Source organism: Phascolarctos cinereus, unplaced genomic scaffold (assembly GCF_003287225.1).
Source record: "Phascolarctos cinereus isolate Bilbo 61053 unplaced genomic scaffold, phaCin_HiC Scaffold_5;HRSCAF=322, whole genome shotgun sequence".
Classification (NCBI taxonomy): Eukaryota; Metazoa; Chordata; class Mammalia; order Diprotodontia; family Phascolarctidae; genus Phascolarctos; species Phascolarctos cinereus.
The window spans coordinates 304,706,235-304,731,561 of NW_027555958.1; the positions used below are offsets into that span (position 1 = coordinate 304,706,235).

At 40.5% G+C, this 25,327-nt stretch overlaps 1 protein-coding gene across 2 annotated transcripts in view; it reads right to left on the reverse strand.

Annotated features, from left to right (window-relative positions):
* BRCA1 (BRCA1 DNA repair associated) overlaps positions 1-25,327 on the reverse strand; it is a 73,041-nt gene that overhangs the window by 14,279 nt on the left and 33,435 nt on the right. Inside the window, exons 10-18 of one of the 2 annotated variants that reach the window (XM_020972622.2) lie at positions 25,107-25,223; positions 21,147-21,235; positions 14,891-15,062; positions 9,642-9,759; positions 6,510-6,703; positions 5,178-5,476; positions 2,685-2,772; positions 1,116-1,193; positions 147-187 (exon numbers count right to left, since the gene is read on the reverse strand). In XM_020972622.2, the coding sequence (XP_020828281.1) occupies positions 147-187; positions 1,116-1,193; positions 2,685-2,772; positions 5,178-5,476; positions 6,510-6,703; positions 9,642-9,759; positions 14,891-15,062; positions 21,147-21,235; positions 25,107-25,223 (1,196 nt within the window). Of the gene's footprint in view, positions 1-146; positions 188-1,115; positions 1,194-2,684; positions 2,773-5,177; positions 5,477-6,509; positions 6,704-9,641; positions 9,760-14,890; positions 15,063-21,146; positions 21,236-21,797; positions 25,224-25,327 lie in introns of both variants that reach the window. The other variant, XM_020972620.2, reaches the window with a different exon arrangement.

Below are 25,327 nucleotides of genomic sequence, written 5' to 3' on the forward strand. Positions count from 1 at the left end.
TGCTTGCTTGATTCTTCTGTGTCTCAATTCCAGGTTTCTTCTTGGCCAGTATGTTCTCACCACCATCGCTACCTTTTACCAGTAAGTCATTCAAACTTCTTGGCATAAGGCCTGTCTTTGGCTATTTTGGGACATCAAGGACCTACCTCAGGTAGCACCTTGCCTTCTTTAAAAGACTGCACCACCCCTGAAGAGAAGATCATAAAAAGAAAGGTCATACACAACAAAAAATACACTGTTTTTGACAATGATTTGATCAAGAAGCATTTGCGGAAACGTGAAGTGAGCAGAAGCAGGAGAACAGCACACAGTAACAAAAATATTGTATGATGATCAACTGTAAATGACTTAGCTATTCTCAGCAATACAATGGTGCAAGACAATTCCAAAGGACTCATGATGAAAAATGCTATCCACCTCCAGTGAAAGAAGTGATGGAGTCTGAATACAGATCAAAGCATACCATCTTTCACTTAAATTTTTTTTTTCTTCTTTCACAATATAACTAATATGGTAATATGTTTTGCATGCTTGAACACCTATAACCTATACTAAACTGCTTACCATCTTAGGGAGGGGGGACATGAAGGAGGGAGAGAGAAAATTTGGACTCAAAATAAAAAAAAAAGAATGTTAAAAGTTATCTTTATGTGTAACTGGGGAAAAATACTGTTTAAAAAAAAACATTTGCAGAGTACTAGTGGAAAGGATAGAATATAACCCTAAAAAGCCAGAGATTTATAAGATGTATAACAAAGATTCTTTCCTCAGGCATGGTTGCTGCTTAATTCAAATGTTAGAAATTGCTTTATGCACATCGATTTTAGTCCAGTATCTAAAAAAAGCCTCCTTCACAGACTAAAACTGCTAATAGAACAGATTAGATCCTATTAGTTATGAAAAGAAACCCATTTCCCCAACATTGCCTGCTTATCTGAACAAAGCAATATACATTAAAGATAAAACCAATTTAGTATAATCATTAAAGGCCTTTTGGGTATTCAGACTCAGAACTGTAGATATCTCAGGTGTTAAGACATTGAGGTTAAAAAAAAAAAGCAGAAAAACCAAAGCATGAAGGGTACAGGGGGATGTGTGTGTTAAATTGTACTTACACAGAAAACTCACTACCCATTTCCCTCCTGCAATGCCCAAGAAGTACTTTAGGGTCCGCTCACACACAAACTCGGCATCTACAAAGTAAAAACCATACAAGGAGTCAGTAGAAGTTGGTAATTAGCCTGAAAGTCTGGCTACAGTGGGCTCAAGAGGTCCTAGCCCACCAGAGAAAGGCTGGCGATTCTACCTACTTGGAGGAAGAAATCAGAAGCTAGAAGAGTCTGGACCATTACAGGAGTAAAGGGAAAAACATGAATCTCTACAAGTTGGATCCCATATAATGTATTTTCTGTATCCCAAAACTATTTAGGTGTCTTCAAAAAAATATTCAAAGCACAGCCTAGGCTGATATTGTTGGTATATCTACAGAGTCTAAATCTATTTTAGTGGACAGTTATATCTAGAAGGAAGAAGAAATAATATGTGTGAAACTATAATGCTGAAATGATAATTCAAGCAATATGTGCCTTTCCTAGGACTTTGATCTGGAGACCCCAATCCTTTGGCATTCCGGCAAGGGGTACTTGGAAAATATGCTAGTTGGAGGCCAAAGATCTCATGGTTCTTTCTTTTTCCTACATCAAGACTTCAGAAAGCAACAGCTAAAGGATAATTTCTGTTTATTTCCCAGTATTTCAAAGGCCTCTTTGAAGAACTAAGAAAACTGTGGCAAAAACACTTAGGAGAAATGCATTTAATTAAACCGTAAGACACAACAGACAAGCCACCATCAGCAACAGCCCCTCTTCATAAAACTCATCACACTTCTATTTTGTAAAGTTTCTTGTTTAACAGCTGATAAAGTTGATGCATAATGAAATTCAAACACAACCATCCTAGCGCATTAGCCATTTGAAAACTGGACAGTGCTGCTTGGCCTCCTTGAGAGACACCCTAACACAGGGTTTCATGATGATATGTCTCTACCTTTTATCAAGTTCATAGGATCAGAGATTCAGGATAGGAAAGCATTTTAGAGGCCAGCTAATCCAGAGGTCAAGTGACATGTCCAACATCACATGGGGATAAAGTGGCAGACCTGAGATTTGATCATTTTCAAGATATCACAAATCAACTTTAAAAATTCTGTTCTATCATTGATTTATCTCCCCAGTCTCTGAACTCATGCTAGTAATTTTGTCTGGTAGAAAGGCTAATAGAATTACTTTTTAAATAAAATTATAATTTGCCAGCTACTAGAAGGGTAGGATTTGTCCCTCGGCTTATCAAAATTTATAAAGTATTCAAGAGAGCAGCTTAAACCTAAGATCTTTATAGCAAAATATCTGAGAACAGAAGCATTTAGAATCCATGCTTATTGTGAAAGTCATCACGATAACAAATATCTGTTTGAGTTCAATAGAACAGAGTCATAAGTAGCCAATGAACTTCAATTTCAAGTAAATCTTGAGGAACTGCTTCCTAGAGCAGGAAAAATGAATTTTGATTTTTTAAGACTTTATCAACTGTCTGTTTCTGTTCTTTCCCATTGAATTCTAGGATAGGTACTTCTCACCTGGAAGAGAGTTAACATGTTTTGTCAGTTCATAAAGCTCTTGGTATACCTGTTTTCATTATGACATGAGTGGTCCCTTCAGTAATTTGATTAGATAGAGTGCTCTGGGTTTTCCTGGCAAACTTCTGCACTAGCATCTGAAAACAAGCAAAACACTGAATTACATCAAATTGCCTCCAATGTAATATTAGACAGCTCTGAGCATTAGAAATCCTGGCTTTGAATTTGCATCAGTTAAGGGATAAAAAGATTTGCTTTCTAATATAGCTGAAGTACCAAAATAAACCTCAATTTAATAAAAAGTACAACTTAGAGGAAGAAATTCTTAAGTACTCCAAGTCAGGAGACATGGAAAACGCAACCAACATTTCAAAATGGTATTGATTTTTGCCTTTAAATAGAAGAAATCACTTGACTGCCTGAGACAGTTTCTTTGTATGGTGACACTCCACTATACTATAATTCAGATTTATCAGCCTGTAATTTATGAGCTGCAAAAAATCCCGCCTTCACAAAAAGATGTGCAGTAGTTATGTCTGGTATGAAACCCAGATTCAAGCCTCTCATGGTTACAAAAATATTAGAGTTACAATGATGCTAAAGGTCAGTGTCATAACCATCAGTTCTAATACATTTAAAGAAAAGGACTGAAGGAAGAATCTCATCCTTTCCCCAAAAGAAAACTGGCACCTTCCAGCTATTCTCCACATCAAGCATATAACAGACAATAAATAGGCAGTTTAAGAAATTAACCAGATACATTTAAAGCACAGTTGACATAATCAGTAACTCCTGTTTGGTAAATAACTTTGTTCATCAAGTGCCATTATTGACTAGCCAATGCCACAAATACTACCATTTATGCACTGAATGATATTGTGACTAAGATCAGGTTATCTTCCTCCATGCTGTCAGACCATCCACACTGCCTCAGGGCTCAGAGAAAGGCTGACTTACAGAAGCTAATGATATCTTCCCTCCCTTTACCATTGCCCTCTGCCAGAATCATTAGCAATTCTGAACTGATTATTTGCTGAAATCCCTGCCATGCCATGAAAGTATTCAGTTAGAGCAGTAACTGCTGAAAAGATCATTTTAATGTGAGCTTCGGAATTAATCATGTGTAATACAGTCAGCTGCTTCATCATAAATTTGCAACACTTCAGCAAGTATGAATAGGGCGTAAAAGTTTTCTTCTTTTCTTTTTTAAAGACAGCATGTACCCAAGCCACTTGTGCGCTGATGTGCAGCTCGTGGCTGCCACTGGCAAGAAAAAAATTAGACAGTTTAAAAAAACGTCTGAAATTTTGGGCCCTTAAAGCAAAGGGAACTCTGGTATTATCCGATGAGTTCTGAGCAGTGTAGGAAAATGATTGAGGCCTAAATAAACACAAATGCCCAGGTACGAGCTTTCAAAACAAATGGTTTGTTGCATATGATTAAAGACAGTCTGATGTTAGATGGTGAGAAAGTCATCACAAAGACATCAGCCTGTGCTTAATTTATTAATGCATTAATTGCTTAATTTATTATTGCTCCTAGGGTTCTGAAGCAGGGCTTTCCAGCCACATACAAAGCCATACGTTGAGTCACTGGCTACTTCTAGAAAGGTTAGAATTAGAGATGGATCTTATGCTAGGGAAGGATGCTATTAAGAGAGACAGGGAAGAATTACTGAGTATCTTCAATCAGTTTGCAATAAATACTGCTTATTCCTAAAGCCCATTTGACACTCTGTAGCTGTGTCAGGGGCTTAAAGAAATATTTACTAAGTTCTTACAATTATATGAAGTGATATCAATTATGCTACGTTATAGGGAAGGTGAATGTCCTATATATGTCTGAATTTCATCTCCAGGCCTAGCAGAAACAGGTTAACTGCAGCCTTAATATTTTGGTAGATATTTTTCCACAATAGGAAACCATTCTTGCCTTTGGCAAGATAAGCTAGAGGAGAGGCCAAATTCCTAATAGCAGGGGGTGTTGCAGGGCAGAAATGACAGGGCAGGCGGCTGAATGACTGTGTTACAAGGCAGAGAAAGACAAATAAACATTGGACAAATGCCACTGTCTGGCACTATGTTTGGAACTGGGCTAGATTCAGTCAATTTATGCTGGGGAGCACCAAGTACATTCAGTTGTGGAGGGGAAAAAAAGGACTACCACCTGGAGAGAGGAAAGACACACCCATTTTTTGTTTAAGATGAACAGGTTAAAAAAAAATCCAATTAAATAACTTTTCATAGCCCTGGATCATACCATACAGAGTCTAGCTGCTTTTTGCTGGCATCTGAAAAAGCAACTTGTCAAATAATGAGCATAGAAGCAAGACTCAGGAAAACAAAGCTGCCTAGCAGCAATTTTTCAGAAATCAACAATAGAAATGACGTGGTATGCCCTTGCGGTTGGCTTCCCAGGGCCCTCCTGACAAAGGCTACCCTTTATAAAGGGCCCCATGATAATGCACTGTGAGAAGCATGTAATGGCACAGTTACTGGGGAAGCAGCAAAGCACCTGGTCAGGTACACACTGTCACACTCACATGTTCTTTGGGAGTCAAACCCGATGCCACAAGGGACATTCTGGGGCTGCCTGTTCCTCCTTTCCTGACCCTCTCTGAGGCACAGGCCTCCTCCAGCTGCCCCCTCACACTGTGACCAGGAGTGTTAGAAGCAGAAGTGTTGGTGCTTTCTACAGTCTGAAGCTGGGATGACCTCAGCGCACAAGTTGAGGTGGGCAGATTGAGAATCTCTCTTAGGGTGGTATCCTTATTTTCCTGGGGGCTGCATTCAGTCTTCTCAGGGTATACTTTGACTCCAGATTCTGACTCAGGGACTGTTTCTAAAGAAGGGAGGAAAAAAAAAAGTCTCATATAGGGGTCATTATAACTTGGAGTTTATGTAATTGTTTTGTTTGTTTTTTGAAAATTATATTAAAACATAATTGGTTTCTTTTGTAATCCTATGTGTTTCATTTTATTATGCATTTAAAAACATTATTCTAAGAAGCCATTCATTGGCTTCACTGGACTGCCTGAGGGGTTCATGACACCAAAAAGGTTAAGAACCTCTGGTCTAATCTATTCAACAGTAAATCATTAATTGCACAAAGTAGAAAAAAAAAAGCCTAAGAAGACAGGTTATGTTAAGGTTAAAAGGATGCTGCCATCTTTTTTCGCTCTTTTATTCACCAAAGCACAATTAGTTTGTGCATTAGAGTCATCAGGCCTCATTACCAAATTAAAAACAAAACATCTCTAAAACCTTTTAGGAAAATGCTACTCCATCAGGAATTAAGCATAAAAACAGGAAATTTATGATAGCCCTAAAAAGACACTAATGAACATGGCCAAATGTGGCATTGTTATGCCAAATCGCACCTTTCGTGCTAATGTGCTTTTTAGAATGAATTTAAAGCTTTTCTGACTGATTAAAACTCTGATTTACAAGTCCTAAAACTTGCACTCCATTAAAATGATTTAGAAGACATAAAATGTGTAGTTCATTTAGTCTCTTCCTCCACAGGAGAGAAGTGACTTTGGCTTTTTGGCTGTTTTTCCCCAGGAGGATGGGGTTCTGCTAACAATCCAGCTTGCTGGCAGCAGTTTTCTTGCCTAACTGTCCGACTGTAGCATCTGGGCAGCCCCCTGACTGCTGACCATCAGGGGCTGAGCTCACCCAGGGGAGCAGAGCGCTAGATTTAAGACAAATTCTTTTCCTTTCCTCTCATGGGCCTTAAATGGTAGGGCTCTTAACAGCCATGTCCACCATGTGAATGCTAATCAACTGCACTGATAGAAAAAATAAATAGAGAATCTGGATGTGAAGTAAATGAGAGCATCTCCCCTGACTGAGAGGACGGGTCTGAACATTACCGAGGTCTGGTTTCAGCACACAAGACTGCTCCACCATCACACTTCGTTCCTCAGGTTTCCGCTGCTGTTTTTCCTTCAGGACAGCAATCCTACTGATTCCCTCTTCAGAAGAGGACTCTACTTTTTGAAGAATCCTGGAGTGGCCAAGCAGGCTCCAATCCCCATTCAACATTTGGGACTCCAAAAGGGAAGACCTAGAAATAAGGATGGAAGGCAAAACCATTCGAACAGCTTCTGAAAGGTCTGATAATAGCTCCCCCTCTGGTCTCTCTAGCAGCTGTGGCAGAATCAAGCAAGAGCCGTTAATGCCAGAGTATTTGCAAATGACTGGCAACAAGAAGGCTGGTGTGTTGGCATGGAAGCAACATGCCCAGATTCATGTCAAGGATGACACATGATATCTCCCTTTAGGGGGTTAGTCAGAGGTTCACTGCCTAACAATATGTCAGCAAGTTTCACCAAATTAACCACTACTGTCACTCACTCAAATCCCACAGACTCCGCTCAAGTCTAAATGGCTTCGTTGGAATCATCTCTCTCAGGAGCACAAGACAGAGCTGATGAGTCCTCCCAAACACTCTCCATCACTGTACTTCACACTCAACAGCCACGTTTACACCGTCATTCCTGCTACCGGCCTCTTGTTTGTCTCAGGTCATTCCAAGAATGGCAGCCAGCTGTGAAAGGGCTAGTTGGAGAAGCGGGGCCTACCAATAGGTTTTTCTACAGTTCTAGAACTTTGGGCCTAAATCAGGACTGGATGGCAATCAAGACCGACAAGGTTAATGGAGCTCTGAAAGAGCTTCATCAGCTGAGGGAGGGTTTTGGCTAATAATTCCAACTGTAGGCTGTTTGGTCCTTGTGTATTAATTAGTCTCCAGCTAGCTAGCTCAACTGCCCAAGCGATGGCAATGAGGCTCGGTCTCCACACAGGCCAGACAGCATTGCTGTGTGCCCTGGCCATAAAACCTCTGTCCCTAGCTTTAAAAATGCGTGCCATCAGTCAGAGGGAAGAGAGGATGTGGCTGGATGCAAGCTAACTCATCATTACTCTACGATCCATAATTAGAAGCACCGGCTTTGTACACATGGAGCAGCACCTTATTACAGGTACAGTGCAACTGGCAAAAGACTAGAAGTCAAGATCACTGGATCTGCCATTAATTAGGCACAACCTTGAGTAAGTGTGAGCCTCTATTTCCTCTACACAGTGGGAATATTATTATTATTATTATTCATTATAACATATAATTATTATCCCACCTGTGCAGAGTAAACAATATCTGTCCCACCTATCTCATAATGACGTAGAAGTAGGATGAGATAACATATGTGGATGGGCTTCACACAGTTCAAACATAGCATGTGATCATCATCATTGGTCTAGAAGTGATGTTCTGAAGTTTCACCCTCAGAGCATTGTCTCCCTCAGCTAAAATGACCATCCCCATGCAGAGGACAGTCTAATTTCTATATCTAGCTCCAAGCTTGCCCCTGAGGTTTATTCTTGAATCTCTCACTACCTGCTGGGTATCTCCACCTAAATGTCCCAATGGTACCTGAAACTCATAATAAGGTCAAACTGAGCTCCTCTTCTCTCTAAAATGTGCAGGTCCTCTCAGCTTCTTGTTGTCTGTTGGTGGTAACCACGCTCACGCCCCCCCCCCCCCCCGCCGCTAGGTTAAACTTCAGAATCCTCTTTCCCATTTAATCAGATGCCCAGTTGTGTGGAGCCCTGCTGTACCACCTCTCATGTATACCTCTGCACCGCCACTGTTCTTGTTCCCATCTCTCTCATCTACTTTGACTGGCTCCTCTGCTGCTAATTCAGCCTTCATACAGTTGCCAAAATAGTCTTCCCAACCCCAAATCCAACCATGTCGTTCCCCTGCTTGAAAACCTTTGGCAGCTGCCTGCTGCCTCCAGGATAAATCACAGATGACTTCCTGACGTGGCCCTTGAGAATGCCACAACCCCGATCCAAGCTCTCCTTCCAGGCTAATTCTATCCTGCCCTCCCTTCACATGCCAAACTGTGCCCCAATCCTACCCTCCTCTGTCCTGACTGAAATAAACTCCCTCCACATTTGCTTAAAACCTTTCTTTCCTCAAGACCAAGGTCACAAGGGAAGGAAATAAATATTTATAAACCACCTACTATGTGCCATCACTGTGCTAAGTGTTTGTTTGTTTTTAACCAAAATTATCTCATTTGATCCTCACAACCACCCTAGGAGATGGGAACTGTTATTATTCCCATCACAGAGTTGAAGAGGCAAATAGAGGTTAAGTGCCACACAGCAAATGTCTGAGGCTAGATTTGAACTCAGGTTTTCTTAACTACTGGCTCAGCTCTCTACCACTGTGCTACCAGCTGCCTTCCTGCTGTCTCCTCTGGTTCCGTACCTCTAGATGGCCAAAAGGGGTTATTTCCTCCTCCAATTTTTCTAGAACCCTTAAGATAAGATCTCTCCTTTCCCTTCATCTCATTCTCCTTATATTACACTTAGTTGTGAACAGTATACATTGAAGTGTACATTAGCCATTGTTCACTCCCTATCCCCTCTTCCAATAGATTGTAAGTTCCTCAAGGGCAGAGACTGTTTTTTTTTTTCCATTTTCATATCCCTGGGACCTAGTACATAGGAGGGGCTTAATGAATATTTGCTGACATGAATCAAGGGACATCAGCATCTAAACTTATTTCTGGAAAACAGGAACTACAAGTAGGGTGTGAGCTGATCTATGAGGGGAGCCTTGTCACATCTTGCTACCAACCTCCAGCATTGTTCAAAATTTTAGTTCTGTTATATTTTATTCTATTCTAGAAAAGAGGTAGGTCATCCAACTACATCTGGCCCATGCCCTCAGGTACAGTTTAATATTCTTTCCTGAATAGTGGTTTATATTGCTTAAGACTAAAAGAACAAGATTAAAAGCCTATAGGTGATTAAATAAGATGGGCATCATAAAGGAACAAGAAGCTATATAAAAGTCTACATACATAAAGCCAGAGACTGTAAGAGGAAAAATAACAAATGCTTACTATAAGACAAGGAATTAAGAAATCACAGCTTTCTACTCATAGCATCTCTCTCTCTCTCTTTCTCTCTCTCAAACAAAATGCTTTTACCCTTCAACTCCTGGTTCTTCATTTTTACTGCTGGAATCCTCTGGAAATGCTCGGGAGTTGTCTGCTGAAAGGCTTTGTGCCTTTTGGCTTTTGTGATATTCAACAGTTTTCTCTGCTCCTTCAAATGGAGATGAAAAGAAAATACAACAATACAATTTACTCAGTAGCCTTGTTCTTGCTGGTGATAATTCAGGTGAAGATACCGATTTTTTTAAAAGCAGCAGCCTGTGACAATCAAATCGGTTTCTAAACAAGCGTATCAGAAAGAGAAAATTAAAGTTTATAAACATTAACAAGTGATAAAACAGACAGATGCTAACACCAAATGGAGGAGACCGATTAAAAAATAGTGATAATGGGCTTGGGCTGAAGCTAAGTGAAGACATCCGGCTGAGCCACAGCTACTTAACCCATCTCTTTCTCTCCCCAAGTGAGGAAGATGTGAGATTAGGGAAGCATTTTTGGTCAGCGACTTGACCAAAGATGTAGCAATCATGCCAGAGGTAACAGGAGAGAAACAGTTACTTTGATAAAAGCATAATAGCATCACCCTTCCCATTCTTACTCCTTCCCTTCCTTCAAAACTATAATGACCATGGGTTTGGGAGGAATTACGGGTGGATTAGGATGGAAGATCAGAGGAAAAAAACAATGACATTTCACTTTACTTGTTCAATTATTTAAAAATACAGGGAACCCTGAAGTAACGAAACTAAGGATAAAATATATATATAAAAAAAAAGGACAAATACAAAACAGACCTACGGCAAAGTTCTGGCATGTTAGGATACCTTTTATTTATGAATTCTCAAAAGAATGAACATGCTACTGCCTTCTAAGAAGTGACTTAAAGGCACAAATACTTAGCAAAAATGAAAAACATAAATATCACAAACATTTCCTCTATATCTATTAGCAAACCACTAATGACTAAAATAAAATTTTACACTTAGGAAGGCAGAAGCCCATATATATTGTGACAGGAAAACACAAACAAAGGTTGCATTAATTAAATTGTTTTAAAAATACTGTGTAGCCTGGAGGAAAATAGTTATTCATTTCTTGAGCTAATCCTCAAATACATTCCTTATAGTTAGGTCCTCTTGCAGCTTGGCTCCTCTGGGTGTGTGAGTGTCTCAGGAACACAAGAAGAGCCCTGACTAGAGTCAGCAGCTGTTCACAACAGGCTGCACCCAAGCATGAACCAGCACATTTTTTTCTTTCAGTTGGGTATAGAAAGCCTTTTAATATAGTTGTCATTTTCCTAAAAATACAGGATGGTATTTGATGGAATAATGTGTAGCCTGCCTCCCAAGGACCTATATAAAGTTGAACTAATCACTCACTAGAAAAAAAAGAAAATGAAGCCTCATGAAAACCAGAAGCCCAGCTATTAACAAGTCATTACATAACTGGAACATTTAGCTTATGAATTACTCTTTTCATTACAGTGGGCCTCAAGCCACAGAGAAAGAACAAAAGCTAATCTAAGTTATGAGGCAATCACACAGTGGTACCTCCAGGATACAACCACCAGGTTTTTTGGTTATCTTTCTGTCTCAATCCTCCACCTCCTTCTAGAAGGAGAGCTCGAATTAGTCCAGCCTTGCAGGAAGGCTGTTTTAGTTCAGCCAAGGGGCCGGATTAGTGATGGAGCATTATCATGGCAATCTAGCGCCCAGAGGGGCTCTCCTCCGGTCATGGTCCTCCCTGCCTCTTGGAGTCTTCCGACAGAGGGGACTTGGTCCAGATAGGAGCTTCTACAGCAGATAATGACAGCTGATAGTGATATGCTGTGTGGTTATCAAATTCCATAGAAGTCTTGCTTCATTTCCCTCTCACACCAATCCTGTAAGATGGGCTGTGCAAGGACTATTACATCCATTTTACAGATGAGGAAAATGAAGCTCAGAGAAGCTTAATGATTGAGAGATTCATTTGGCTAGTTAGTGGCAGAGGTGAGATTCCAAACTCTAAGTTCTAGATCTCTTTCCATTCTTTAAGATTATAGATTTAGACCTGGATGGGACATTGAAGGTCCTCTGTGTTCAACCCTTTCACTTTATAGAGGAGGAGCTGAGGCCCAGAGAGACGTAGGGATTTGTCCAAGGTCACCTGGGTAGCGAGTGACAGTCAGAATTTAAACTACATCTGTATCTTAATTATATCTACACACACAAATATATATGACAAAGTCAGAATTCAATTTGTAGATGTATAGTTTACATATAGATACATAGTTTAAATTCTATCTCATTTATATAGCCATATATAAATTCTGACTTTGTCTTATACATGTATGTGTGTGTATACACTTACATGTACACACACACACACACACCACACACACACACACGCATATGTGCATGCCAGTATGTGTCTCACACCTGGGAATGGCCCCCAGGTAAAAGCTAGCAAACATTTCTGTGTTAAAGAACGTTTGATTTCAAGAGCAAGGAAAAAAAATGCTACAGTCATCCTTAGGAGCACCCCTAAAAAGGGAACTGAGGGTGTGGCTTTATAGGACTTATACTGAGGAAAACAAGTCCATCTTTCCTATTGAGTGCGATGCTTGGCTGAGTGTCAGTTAGGCTCACGTGAACTTAAGGGGGGGGCAGGGGGAAATCCTCATAACTGCAGTTGGCATTCAGTTGAAACCACAAACACTTAAGAAATAGAGGCACAAAGGAAACTGTTTTTCTGCAGACCTCCAGGAACACACAAAAACTAAGATGAGATGGCATATTATGCAGACATTCAAAGTCAGACAATAACATTTTATTTCTTGCACACTTGGATTTTAAAAGTCTAGTCAGTATTTAGACTAGAGACAGTGAAAGCACCCCAAAGAGAAGCATTGTGCTGGGGATCGTGACAGGACTTTGGGCTTCATTATTTGGGAGATGAACTAAATGGAGATACAGTTACAAAGAATGCATTTAAGGAAATACATTTTGAACCACTGCCATAGCAACAGAGTTCCCAGCTTCTCATGCATGAGCTACTGTTCCCTCTGAACACAAAAATGCATCGAGGAGGAACCAGGGCCTTGGGTTTGAATAGCTAATGGCCTCGGGTTCCTAGAAAGACCTGAAGGGAGAAAATAGTCCCAACACCCCTAAAGTAAACAGCAGTATATGAGAAGAAAAATGATGAACAGTTTGGAAAAAGGATCAAAAGAAAAGGAAATCTGGATCCCTAGTTAGTTTGGCAGATCTATATGGAGAGGGACAGTGAAAAGAACTTTGGGAGATCTTAGGAGGAATGGGGTACGGAAGTGCAAAGGCCACAAGGGGAAGCCAGCCTAGCATCCCCCCATCCACTAAGGAAAAATCTTCTTTGGGCACACACCTTTGTGCTTTGTACTTGTCCTCTATGTTTTGTTGGACTGAACTCTCACCTTTCCTGAAGTTTTTTTTTTCCAATTAAAATCTAACATCTTCACCTCACCTTCCCCCAGCCACTCATTTATGCCAATATATAGGTGCAGATTATTCCTGGGATCATCTTTTAAAACTCAGCTTAAGACCTACCCTTGAATAGCTCCATTTGGCTCTGATCCACCTTTCAGACTGTATTCCTTCAGCACTCACATACTTGGGTTATACTTTAATTAATCTGGCCCATCAATCAGAGGAAGACCCTGTCATAAAGCACCTTGCCGTATACCACAGATTTCAATATACTAAGGATCAAATTATGCCTCCTAAACACTGCATCTTTCAGTCTAATAACTAAAACCTGTTATTTTGGAGAGTTTCTCCTCTCTCGGCAACGTTAAAGTAACAGAATTATGGAATCTCAGAGTTAGAAGGGACTTGAGATGCCTTGTCTGACTTTACACATTGCATGAAACCCTCAAGAGGTGTTAAACTCACAGCCAGCCTGTGATCCCGGAGCGAGGCACAAACCAGATTAAAACTTAATGGGGGGGAGGGCAGGCAGGGCACAGCTAGGTGTCTCAGTGGATAGAGCACTGGCCCTGGAGTCGGGAGGACCCGAGTTCAAATCCGGCCTCAGACCAAACATTTACTAGCTGTGTGAACCTGGGCAAATCACTTAACCCCACTGCCTAGCCAAAAACCAAAAAAACAAAAAAACAAAAACCTCAAACTTAATTGGGAAATGTTGAAAAATTGATAAAGATATCATACAATACAGATAATGTTAATTTGTAGTTTTCTAAGTCAATATGCCACCACTGGGGTCTGCTTATGTTTGAGTTTGACATCGCTGCTCTAAACAACCCTCCATAAGTAGTTACCTTACCCCTATATTTGAACCTTCAGTAACAGTGAGCTTATTAACTAATAAGGCAGCCCATTTTGTAGTTGGATAGCTTCAATGATTAAAAATTATAGCAAGGCAAAATTAGCTTCCCTGTCTGTAATCCCCAGCGATGATGATAATAATAATAATAATAATAACAATGATAATAATAGTGATGGTGATAAAAATAACTTTTATATAGTACCTATTATGTGCCAGGTACTGTGCTACGTGCTTTACAAATATTACCTCCTTTAATGCTCGCATCAAACCTGGGAGGGAGGTCTTACTGTTATCTCCATTTTATAGATCAGGAAACTAAGGCAGAAAGAGGTTAAGTGATTTGCACAAGGTCACTTGGCTAGTGAGTGTCAGAGGCTGGATCTGAACTCTGGTCTTTCTGACTCCAGGCTCCTCCATCTATCTACTGTACCACCCAGCTACCCTACAGTATGTTCTACCACACAGAATAAAACTTGATCCCTCTTCCACATGACAAGTCCTTCAATTTGAAGACAGCTGTCACATAACTCTAGAGTCTTGTCTTCAGCGGGCTAAGCTCCTTTCACCATATTTCATGTGAATGGTTCCAGGTTTCCTCCGCCTCTCTCAGCTCATCAGTGTCCCCTCCTTAGTGCAGGATTCTCAGAACAGAATATGCTAATACAGACTAACACTGCATACTGCTTTGTAAGTGCTAAGCCATTTTCTTGTGGGTACTCTGTCTCCCTCCTCAGATTCCTAGCCATACAAAGACAAGAGGATTTTTTTCCTACCTCTTTGAAATCTCAGCATAATATTCAATATATAGATGCTAATCCCACAGTGTTCCTGGATGACTTTTTCTCTTGGCTCCTCTCTGGTAAGCCTTCTGAAGGCAAGCAGCTTATTTCACTTATGCGCCAAATTTCCCATCACATCTGACCAAGGGCCATGTACCAAATGGCTCAGCAGATGTCTGCTGACAAAAATGTATTTACCTTTTTCTGATTTGGTCTGTTTCAAGTCTGGCTGGTCCACGGAAGGGCATAGCCCAGATTCCTGAGAAGCAGGCCTGTTGGAGGTCTGACTACCATGTTGCTCCAAGACAGCCTCTAAGACAGCCATTTCCTGTTGGAGTTTTTTCAGGTTGTCTTGCATGGTGTCCCTTTGCTGCAACAAAGAAACGATCCTGTGTCAAAAGATTATGTTTCTCTCAAAGAGGAAAAATGCTAAAGTTAATTACAAAGACATATATCATGAAGAGAACACAAATTGCCCATACTGAATGACTAAATCTGATCAAGAACCTATAATCTAACTGGGTTCACATAAGGCATACCTATGAAATTGTTGTATGTAGAAATGGGGAGGGAAAGGAAACTACAAAACCAATGACCTGTTATAAGGTGGTTATTTTGGTTTAAAGGTTGTGGGAACAGAAAAAAAAAACCCTTGAGAAATCTAATACTTTTAAGATATTCAATTAAATTGATTTTATACTTTATATAGGCTTTGTTTTTGTCCAACTTATATTTAAAGATACAGGAAAGAATTAACTTTGCTTTGTTAGCACACAGAAGATTTAGGTTAGGCAACAGAAAAGATGCCAATTATCAAGGCGATTAAACACTTTAAAAAGCTCCTTTGAGGTCCTTAATCTTGCTTGCAGTCTGAAATTGACTTAGAGAATTTGCTTCTAGCTGTGGGATTCCCTGACTCTTTGGCTTCAGTCAGAAGGAATAAGGAGCTAATGCTAATGAGATGCTTAGCAGATCACTGCAGAAAAGGAGGAGAGAAATATTAACAGGCTAGTGGGTTCCTATAGACAGACTGCAAAAAATAATATAAATGGGGAAGAAAGTAATTATTTTGAATATAAAGACATTCAACCAATGGGGCCATAGGCACAGCCTCTTAAGAGTGGAAAGGATGCTGGGTTTGAACCTCACTTCTGATGTTTACTACCTGTGAGACCATGGATGACCGACTTAATCTCTCTTGAGTTTCAATTTTCTGAACTGTAAAATGAAGATAATAACTACTGTAGCCCCCCAAAATTGCTGTGAATTTCAAATGAGATAACATGTGTAAAGCATTCTTCAAACCTTAACTGGCTTTATAAATACCACCTATCATTATTATATTTTTCTTTTTCTCAGTTTATAAGTTCATACTACTCATCACTTCATTTCAAGGAAGGTCCAATTAAGACATGGCTTTTGGAAGGCAAAGGTTAAGAGATCGTTCCTAGACTCAAACTGAAGTAAGGACCTTCCAAAATAAAACTTCTTCACATGCATCAGGACCTCCAACAACTGGCTGCAAAAATCTGGGAGGAACTGTTTCTCTATCTCTTACTTCTCAAAAAATTCTTGAAAACATCTTTGCCTTTCCCTAAAAACAGGCCATCTTCTTCCTCCTGCCACATTGGATTCATAGCTGTAGCAGGAGGTTTTCACGAGTGGAAAATGTATTCCGAGCTTGACAAAGGTTTCTACTGCCACACTGAGATGGCATTGCTGCCAGCGACTTTTGTAGCAACGGCACTGCCACCACGTGGAGTGAGGTGGTGTTTACATCTATGATCATAAAATGGACAAGGTTTTTCCTCAGCAACCCCTGCTATGCTACAATAAAAAGGCCTCTCATTAATGCTTCCAGAATTCTATTCTGGTTGCTATATCGCACTATTACCATACCTTGTCTCTATGTAGCTATAAGCAGCTTATGAAGGCAGAAAGAATAACAAGAGGAGAACGATGCCTATATAACTGTACTCTGAGGGGGTAAGGGTAGAGGGACCTTCCATTTTTACCAATTAAACATTCAAAGTACTGCTTTCTGCCTGGCCAGCTCCTATGCATCCCAGCGGGGTTTGGCTAGTCACATTATAGCGATCTCAGATCTGTGATGCTAGGATATAGTAAAGGCCTTAGTTAAAAAGGGAACAGCTTAGATAAGCCATTAATTTCCATTGCTGCCAGGCATCTTCCTTATGTATGCATCTGGCTGTATTATTTCTCTGCTCATTGGCTCAGTGGCTCTTCACTACCAGGAAGACTCAAATTTCCCTGCCTGGAATTTAAGGCCCTCTCCAATCTAGTGCCCCCCCTACCCTGTCTGTCTTATCCAATACTATTCTCATCCAACTCTGTTTAGACAGATAAAGCATTCATTCAATAGTTATTATGTGCCCATCACAATTCTAAGTGCTGAGAATACAAACACAAATGAGCGAGATAGTCCCTGCCCTAAGGAGCCCACATTTCCATGGGGGTGAGACAACACACAAGGAGGGGCTGTAAAGCAGGAGAGGAGGGGCGTGCCAGCAGCACGGTCTAGAGGTGGCTAGAAAGTGAAGTGAAGGTCTGGCTCTGGACAACACAAAAGACCACCTTGAAAGCCTAGAGTGGTTCCAGGAGCAGAATACAAGTTTCTGGCAGGAAGGAGGTTGGGCTGAAGCCTGAAGTAGGGGTGGAATGATCTGGGGATATTGGGAAATGTGTTGCTATCAAACCAGACAAATTGTTATCCCTGCAAGTGTCCTGTGCATTCCTGCCTCAGTGCCTTTATTTGCACTGTTCCTCATGCTGAAAATGTCCATTTTTCTATTTCCAATTTATGAATGAAATTGTACCATGGTTATTTATAACTATAAATGGTCCATAGTAAGTTATAAACACTACAAGGGCAAGGACAACCATGACATTTAAACTCTACATCATCCCCAGCATCTACCCTAGACTTCCACATGTAGTAGGTACATGATACAAGTTTTGGTGAACTGTCTTCTCTACAATTCTATTTAACCTCTTAGTCTATTTGTGCTAAAACACATTATGCTAATTTGTAATCTGGTTCAGAACTTGGGGACAAATGTTTACTGTAACACTTTGAAAAAATCAAACAAATCCCCAAATTAAAAAAACAAAACAAAACAAAAATCCCTTAAATTAATACCTATGACATTTCTGAGAATGAGACCAGGAACATAATCTCCAACAACAGAAATTGGAGCAAATAAAAAGGGATGAGCATACTTATTCCTGGAAACAGTATGCAAGTGCTAAGTATGATAAGATCAGAAACTAGTCCCTTAAGAGTTTCCAATTTCAGAATAAGAAACAGTATTCTTCTGAGATGGTGAAAGCATCCTCTTCCAAGCTCCCCCAGATCCAGAAAGAAGCATGAATCAGAGAGAAAGAAAAGGCCCCACAGGTCTCTTCATCTGTCCAGTCGCCATGGCAATCTTGCATAAAAGGGGAGAATGCTTAGTACCTGATCTCAGCTCAGGTACAAAATAGGCAGAAGCCATACAAACTTCCTCCGTGGTCCAATAGGCCCTGGGCTTCGGGAAACCTCCTTTCCACAGAAAATGAACAGAAAGACTTTTTCCTTTTCTTTTTTTTTTTTTGCAGGGGTGGAGGATCATGGATACGGACTGTTACATAATCTGTCAGATGTGATGGTTAGTTTTGCTGAACTGCTTTTTGTATTGTTATAAGAAATGACTTGTTGGGTAGGAGAGGAAAGATGAATATATATTTGGAAGTGAAGGTAATAGGAGAATAGATAACAATTAAAAAATTGGAAAAAAAAATAAACTGAGAGTGGTAAGGCCTCTCTCACAGTCCCTGCAGCAGATTAAGGATTTGGGAAGTTGCTCTGATAAAAGCCAGCCAAACATTCTACTACTTCAAATACCACTGATGTCACTGGGGTGACCATGCTTCCCACCATCATGATGGAAACTGGCCTAACAGGTTGTCTTCTTACATTTCAGCTTGCCGTCAAAGACATTAAGTTCTATAACTCTTGGGATAACATTGGAGCATAGAGAAGGAACCACTTCTCCAGGGTCAAGACAATGAATAAATTCAACAGTAGATTCTAAGAACTAAAACGAGCATCCCTTGAACCTTAAATGTCCCACATTAGCCCCGAGGCTTCATTTGTTTTTGGACCTAGAAGAGACTCACTGAATGCTCAATAATATAGTACACTACTAACTGATACAGTATTTAGGCCTCTCAAGGAAAGAATTCTAGGGCTGAAAAAACAGTAAGATGTTGCTCTCCCTGGTCCCTGCTCAGTCTTGCAATGCAAAGAATTATGAAAGGACAAGAACAAGTTCCCATTTGGTTTTTGCTTCTTATTTACTGACTGGCAGCCAGAGGCAGGCTTAGGGTGTAAGTCAGGAAAAAAAAAATTCTCAAAAGAGATGCAGGAGGTGGGAGGAACGATCCTTCTTCTAGGGATGGGGAAACAAAGGTCCTAGGTAATTTACTTAGTGAATCAGGTCTCATTAACAATGAAATGTGCTGCCAGGGTGTTTTCTTTGAGAGGCAGAATGTCATAGGGAAAAGATTGCTGTGCTCAGTGTCAAGAAGGTCTAGGTTTGAATTCCACCTCCCTGGTGACTAGTGGTGTGACCGTGAAGTCATGTGACCTCTCTGACCCTCAGTTTTCTTTTTTATAAAAGGGAATAATAATGTTTATCATACCCATCCTCACAGGACTGTTGTCATGATCAAATGAGTTCAGGGACATAAAGTGCATTGCAAACTTTACAGCACATTTATAAAAAAAGGTTAGCTATAATTATTACTCTAGCTCAAAGTTTGGGAGCATCCATCCCAAAAGATTCTTTTAAATGAGAAGAGAGATTCTTCAATACTATTTATGCCAAATATTTTCAGAATAGATCACTGGTATTTGAAAAGAAAAAACTGCAAAGGCCTACAAAATGAGAGAAAAACACAGGTCCTGGATTTTTTTTTTAATTTTAAATCTTAAAAATTGAAAGGTAACATGCTTACAAACAGGAAGAAAACCACATAGGTTCCAGTTTGGTATTGTGAGCTAATCAATGCCTCTATACATAAGTATTCGAACAAAAGCAAGAGTGACTAAGGCTTTCCAAAGCTCTCTAGGCTGTCTCTCTGCCCTGGGGAGAAGGGTGGGCTCAAGCACCATCTCCTCGGTGCAACCTTCCCTGATTCCCCCCACAGCTCAAAGAAGCCTCTCTGTCTTCATATTTCCTTGAAGCTTGATCAGGGTCTCTATTCTTTGATGTTATTGCATTTTATTTTGATTTCTACTTATGTGGGAGCATTTTCTATCTGCCCCAGCAGGAGATAAGTTCCTTAAAGGTCACCATAGTGTCCTTCCTTTTGTCTCTATCACCTGAACAACTTCTTGGTCATTTCTTTGTGTCATCTAGCGGAGTGCCTCCCACTTATTAGATGCTTAACAAATGTCCGTTAAATCAATTCGTGATAGAATGCCACACAATCCACTACAGAGGACAATGATAAGACTTAATTAACACTTAATGAATGAATGAACAAAGTGTCTGCTACAGCCCTAGCAGGTTCTCTGAGGGAAAACAAAAGATATGGTCAGAATTCCTGCTAATTAAAACTCTTCCATACTTTAGAACAGAAGAAGTTCTTAATTTTGTGTGTGTTGTGTGTTCCTTCTGTCAGTCTGAAGCCTAGGGAGCCCTTCTCAGATTTTTTAAATACATAAAATCAAATACACAGAATTACAAAGGGAACAAATTACATCAAAATATAGTTATCAAAACATTTTTAAAGAAACAAGTTCACAGAGGCAGCTAGGTGGCACAGTGAATACAGCAGTAGCCCTGGAGTCAGGAGGACCTGAGTTCAAATCCGGCCTCAGACACTTGACACTTACTAGCTGTGTGACCCTGAGCAAGTCACTTAACCCCATTGCTTAGCCAAAAAAAAAAAAACAAGTTCACAGACCTCAGATTAATAACCCCTGTTTTAAAAGATGATCTATGTGAACTGCTATCTGATGATATGCTTCTCAGTCCTGGGTAGGCTAGACCTTGGAAGACAGACATGTCATCAGGCTTGTACGTGAAGTCTTTCCAACCTGATTGTACCAGACTGATTTTATACTTATGGTATATCCTTTGAGAACCCAAGATTATGCTATAATGAGATATTAGGGTAGAAGGACAGTGGAGGATTTCATACATGTGAGAAATTATTAAAAGGCTACTTTTTTTGTTCCTGGACCTGAAATTGAATCACTTGATGACAGCACTGTTACTCATTGTAGTAGCCCTCAGGTTTCTCAAGTAAAAGATAATAACAATATGTAAGTAAGTGTGAAATATGTGACATATATATAGATGAATGCTGAAGATATATGCATGCACACACACACACACACACACACACACAAATACAACACAGATACACACATCAGTTTTCATACCTGAGTGGTTAAAATATCACTTTGAAAGGATAGCTGTGAAATGTCTCCAGGATGGCTTGTTTCACTGTCATACCCAGATGCAGATTCACCTTAAATGATTTTTTGAAAAAAGAAAATAGATGTAAATTGTAAAGTGAGATAACAACACATTAAAACACAATGCTTTTTTAAGTTTCCCAAATGTTTTTCTTGGGGGGGAATAAATATCATTATGGAATTTTAATTTTGTACAAGGGAACCAGTTAGAATTACATTTAAAACTAAACTTTTAAAAAGATGGTTGCTTTCATCAGACAGATTATTTCTTTCCACTGACATCATACACACACACATACAAAGACAAGCCCTCCCTTTCTTTTTAGAACCTAAGGCAGGCACCTAAAAGATCCTGTTCGAAAAATAAGTTATGATCTCAAGAAATTCTACTATGTCTCATTCAAACAGAGATGTGTCCTCTAACTCCACAGTCATTCATTCAAAATTTCTTTCTGAAGGAAAATTACCTGAGGATAAAATAGGGCTGAAAGTTTAAAGTTGAGACATAAATTTTCATATCTCTTTAAACACATTTATCCAAAGGCATTAAAAACAAACATTTACATCAGTAGTATAAACTAGAGTTCAGCAAACACAAAAGCCTGGGGCCAATACCTAAATTTGCATCCACACCCTGGTCCTTGAGGTGATGGTCTTCATCTAGGTCACTTTCCCTTTCTCCCTCATCTTGAGAAACCTTGGGCATCTCACTGCCACTCTGCATTTCTTGGGTTCTGGGCTGACTTCTCCCTTGTTTGGAAGAACCAAACACCAAGGCAGAATCCTTGTCATTTGCTTTTCCAGTTAAGTCTTCTAATGAATTAGAGTGTGAAGAAAATAAGCTACCAGAGCATTCAGAATCTTGGCTGGAATTATCATCCTGGGATGCTTCCCCAGATGATATCTGAATATTGCTAGCACTCCCAATATCTCTGTTTAGGAAGGCTGGATTCTCCTCTGCCTTGTTTGTTGGAAGCTCTACGGCAATAGTTTTACTTTTGGTGGGCTGAGAGGGTGTGCTTGCTGCTTTGCCAAATATCAAGTCTTGAAAGCTTGGAAGCTCTCCCTCTTCACTGGAGGTATCTTCTTCTTCTGAGGACTCCAGTTTCCGGGCCTGTCTTCGGGATTTCCAAGTCAAACTGGGATTTCTATGGGCTAAAGGGCTACGGCTTTTTCTAGACTGTCTTACCCGAAAACTTTTACCAACTTTGTCAAAAACAGCAGATTGTTCTTTGATGTCACTTTCGGCAAAGCTTTCTTTTATTTCACCATCGCTGTCCAACAAGTCGGGCGTCTCAGACCAAACCTGAGAAGAATGTGTACTCTCTTTAGTTTGTTCTAAACATGGGGATGAATCTGTCCGGATGGCCTGAGCTAATTTTCCATTTCCTTCCTTTCCTTTTCTTTTAGGCTCTTTGCAATTATCCTGAGGAAAGCTTTGTTGACAGATTTGGGGTTGCACAAGCTTTAATATGGGTGATGTATTTAATTCAGATTCTTTGTTTTCACCTTCTTCTGCCTGACTGCTTTCTCCACTAGAGCCTATGCTGATAAATCTATTTAAGTCAGTTGCTTTAGAAATATATTCTCTGCTATTACTTTGGCTTACTGGACTTAAGCTGCTTTGGACCAAGCTTTCATTTCCCATGGCTGTTTCAGGACATGTGGTCTGTTCATCAAACCTTTCCTCCAGGAGGTTATTTGTATACATAGTTTTACTAGCAGACGACCTTGCTGGAGAAACTGACTGTTTTCCATCAAGAACTTGTGAAATTCCCTGGTTGTTTCCAGCGATGTGTTCACAGTCATCGCCACCATGTAATGGAGCTATGTGACAAAGCCTGGACACTCCCGTGGTGCTACATTTGGCATGATCACCTGGCTTCCTCTCCTCTGTCTGACAAGCCGCAACTAAGCTCATGACTGCAGACTTTGGCTGCACAGGCTTGCTGGATTCTCTGTTTCCCTGCTTTTCTTTTTCCTGGCCTCCACAATCTGTGGCGTTATCTGGACTCTGCTGACTTACAGTCCCAGGGACAGCAGAGGGTTTCATACACTGCTGCCTTGGGCTGGAACATAGAGCAAATGACTGGCGCTTTGAACGTTTGAAAGTATTTTGTAAATACTGGGTGTCGAGTTCACTATCCTCCATTTCTGTGGTTGTCTTGGAGGCATTTTGACCTTCCTGTCCCATCAGGCTCCTCAAATCTTCTTTGCCACTTTCAGTGTTTTTGGATGAACAACCATCTAAGAGTTCCTTGGGGGTTTCCATTATTTCACAGTGACTTCTGTGAGGACTGGGTTCTGCTTTTGAATTTTGGGGAGTATCAGCTGGAAACAATGAGGTACTTTCCTGAGTGTCCCAATCAGTATCAGGAGCCTCCAAAGCCTCCAGGCTTCCTGGGGCTCTTTCACCTTGCAACCCCTCTCCTCCACTCAATGCCAGGTCTTGGTCTTTGCTGCCTGGGATTGCTTCCAGGCTCCTTTCATCTCCTTCTTCTGTGAAACTGCAGCTAGCTAACACTTGATCTCTATCAGTAGTTAGACTGTCAGTAGCACGGGCAGGCATGTTTCTTATTTTTAGTTCTGGGAAGACTTCACTGATACAACTTTCTTCTGCTTGGTCAACTGGCTTATGGGCCATCTTGGTTCCAACCGCAATTTCTTCTGATAGCAGCTGAAGCCTTCTGCTGCGTCTGATTTGCTTCTGTTTAGAATTATTTCCTTTCCTTATCTCTTCACTGCTGGGATAGCTATCGATCTGTAGTTCACTCTCATTAGAAGAGCTTGGGTTTCTATCAACTACGAGCTCAAGAGCATGGACAATCCTGACTGAAGGCTTCTTCCTCAGCCTGTCTTTTTTTGTCATTTTGACATCTCTACTATTTAATTCAAGTTCCCCGTGATCTGTGCTGCCAGCTGCAGGCTCTGTTCCAGTTCTGAAAGTGGATTCTTTCTCCACAGAGAACAGTTCTAATACCTGAACATCTTTCACTTCCCCTACAGTATGACCATCTAGGGCTTTCTGTTCAGGGAGACTGTTAGCCGTGTTCATCACTTGGTCATTTTGTTCTCTTTCGAGAATTTGGTCAACAGAGTGATTTTTCTTTTCAGGGGTTTTGCGAATGACTGGAATGTCTGTCTTCCTGATGAAATCCTCAGGCTGCAGGTCAGATATGGTCTTTCTTTTACGCTTTGACCTGGTGTTTTTGGGAGGCTGTGGAGGGATCAAAGAATCAGGAGCCATAGCTTCAGCAAACAAGTTTTCAGTTATATAATTCAAATTAGGGTGACTTGACTTTCTCCGATAGGTTTTTCCAAATATTTTATCTTCAATATTGTTTTCTGCAGGCCTAGGGCAGCTTCTTTCAGGCACAGGTGGCCATACATCATCAGTGGCATCAGCCACTGGGTCAGTCTTCTCAGAAATGCTAGAATTTCCATCTGCAGTATTTGGATGCCCATCTTCTAAGGTGCTAGGCACCTCTGCATTCTGCTCATGGCTCCTACCATTGGAGTTATCAGAGGCTAAAATGTCATTGCTTCTGGATAACCACTCATTAACTTTCTGAATGCTGCTTTTCAGTTTGGTTCCAGACAAGCCGTTCTGAGGATTACCTCTGGGGCTCTCAGGGTGCTGTGGCTTCTCCTCTAGTTCCTGCCTCTCACATAGACGATGGGTATTCTGCTCATGCTGCTCACAGGCACCTGGGCTCTTCCCAGCACTACATATTTCCTTACTTTCATCGAGACTGCTCTGTTGGTTCCTTGCTAAGGCAGGCTGTTTGCTTTTATCACAGAGTTCAGCCTTTTCTACGTTCATTCTGTCTATGTTGGGCAATAAACTGGTGGTTTCAGGAAGTAATGAGCTGGCATGAGTGTCTGTGCCACATGGCTCCATACTCAAGTTTGAGGAAGAAATACCCTGAGACTCGTCTGGATGTCCCTCAGTGGCATTCTCCTCGTTGACGTGCACATCCTCGGTGTTAGGCTGATGCTGTTGCAGGCTCTTTATGGTCCCCTCAGGTAACTCATACTCAGCTGAAAAAAAAATACAAAAATAACAAAGCACTTGTAGGCTTATGTTTCATTTAAAATACATTTTAATAGAACTTTAAAAATTATGCAAGTAGCTATATTCATGG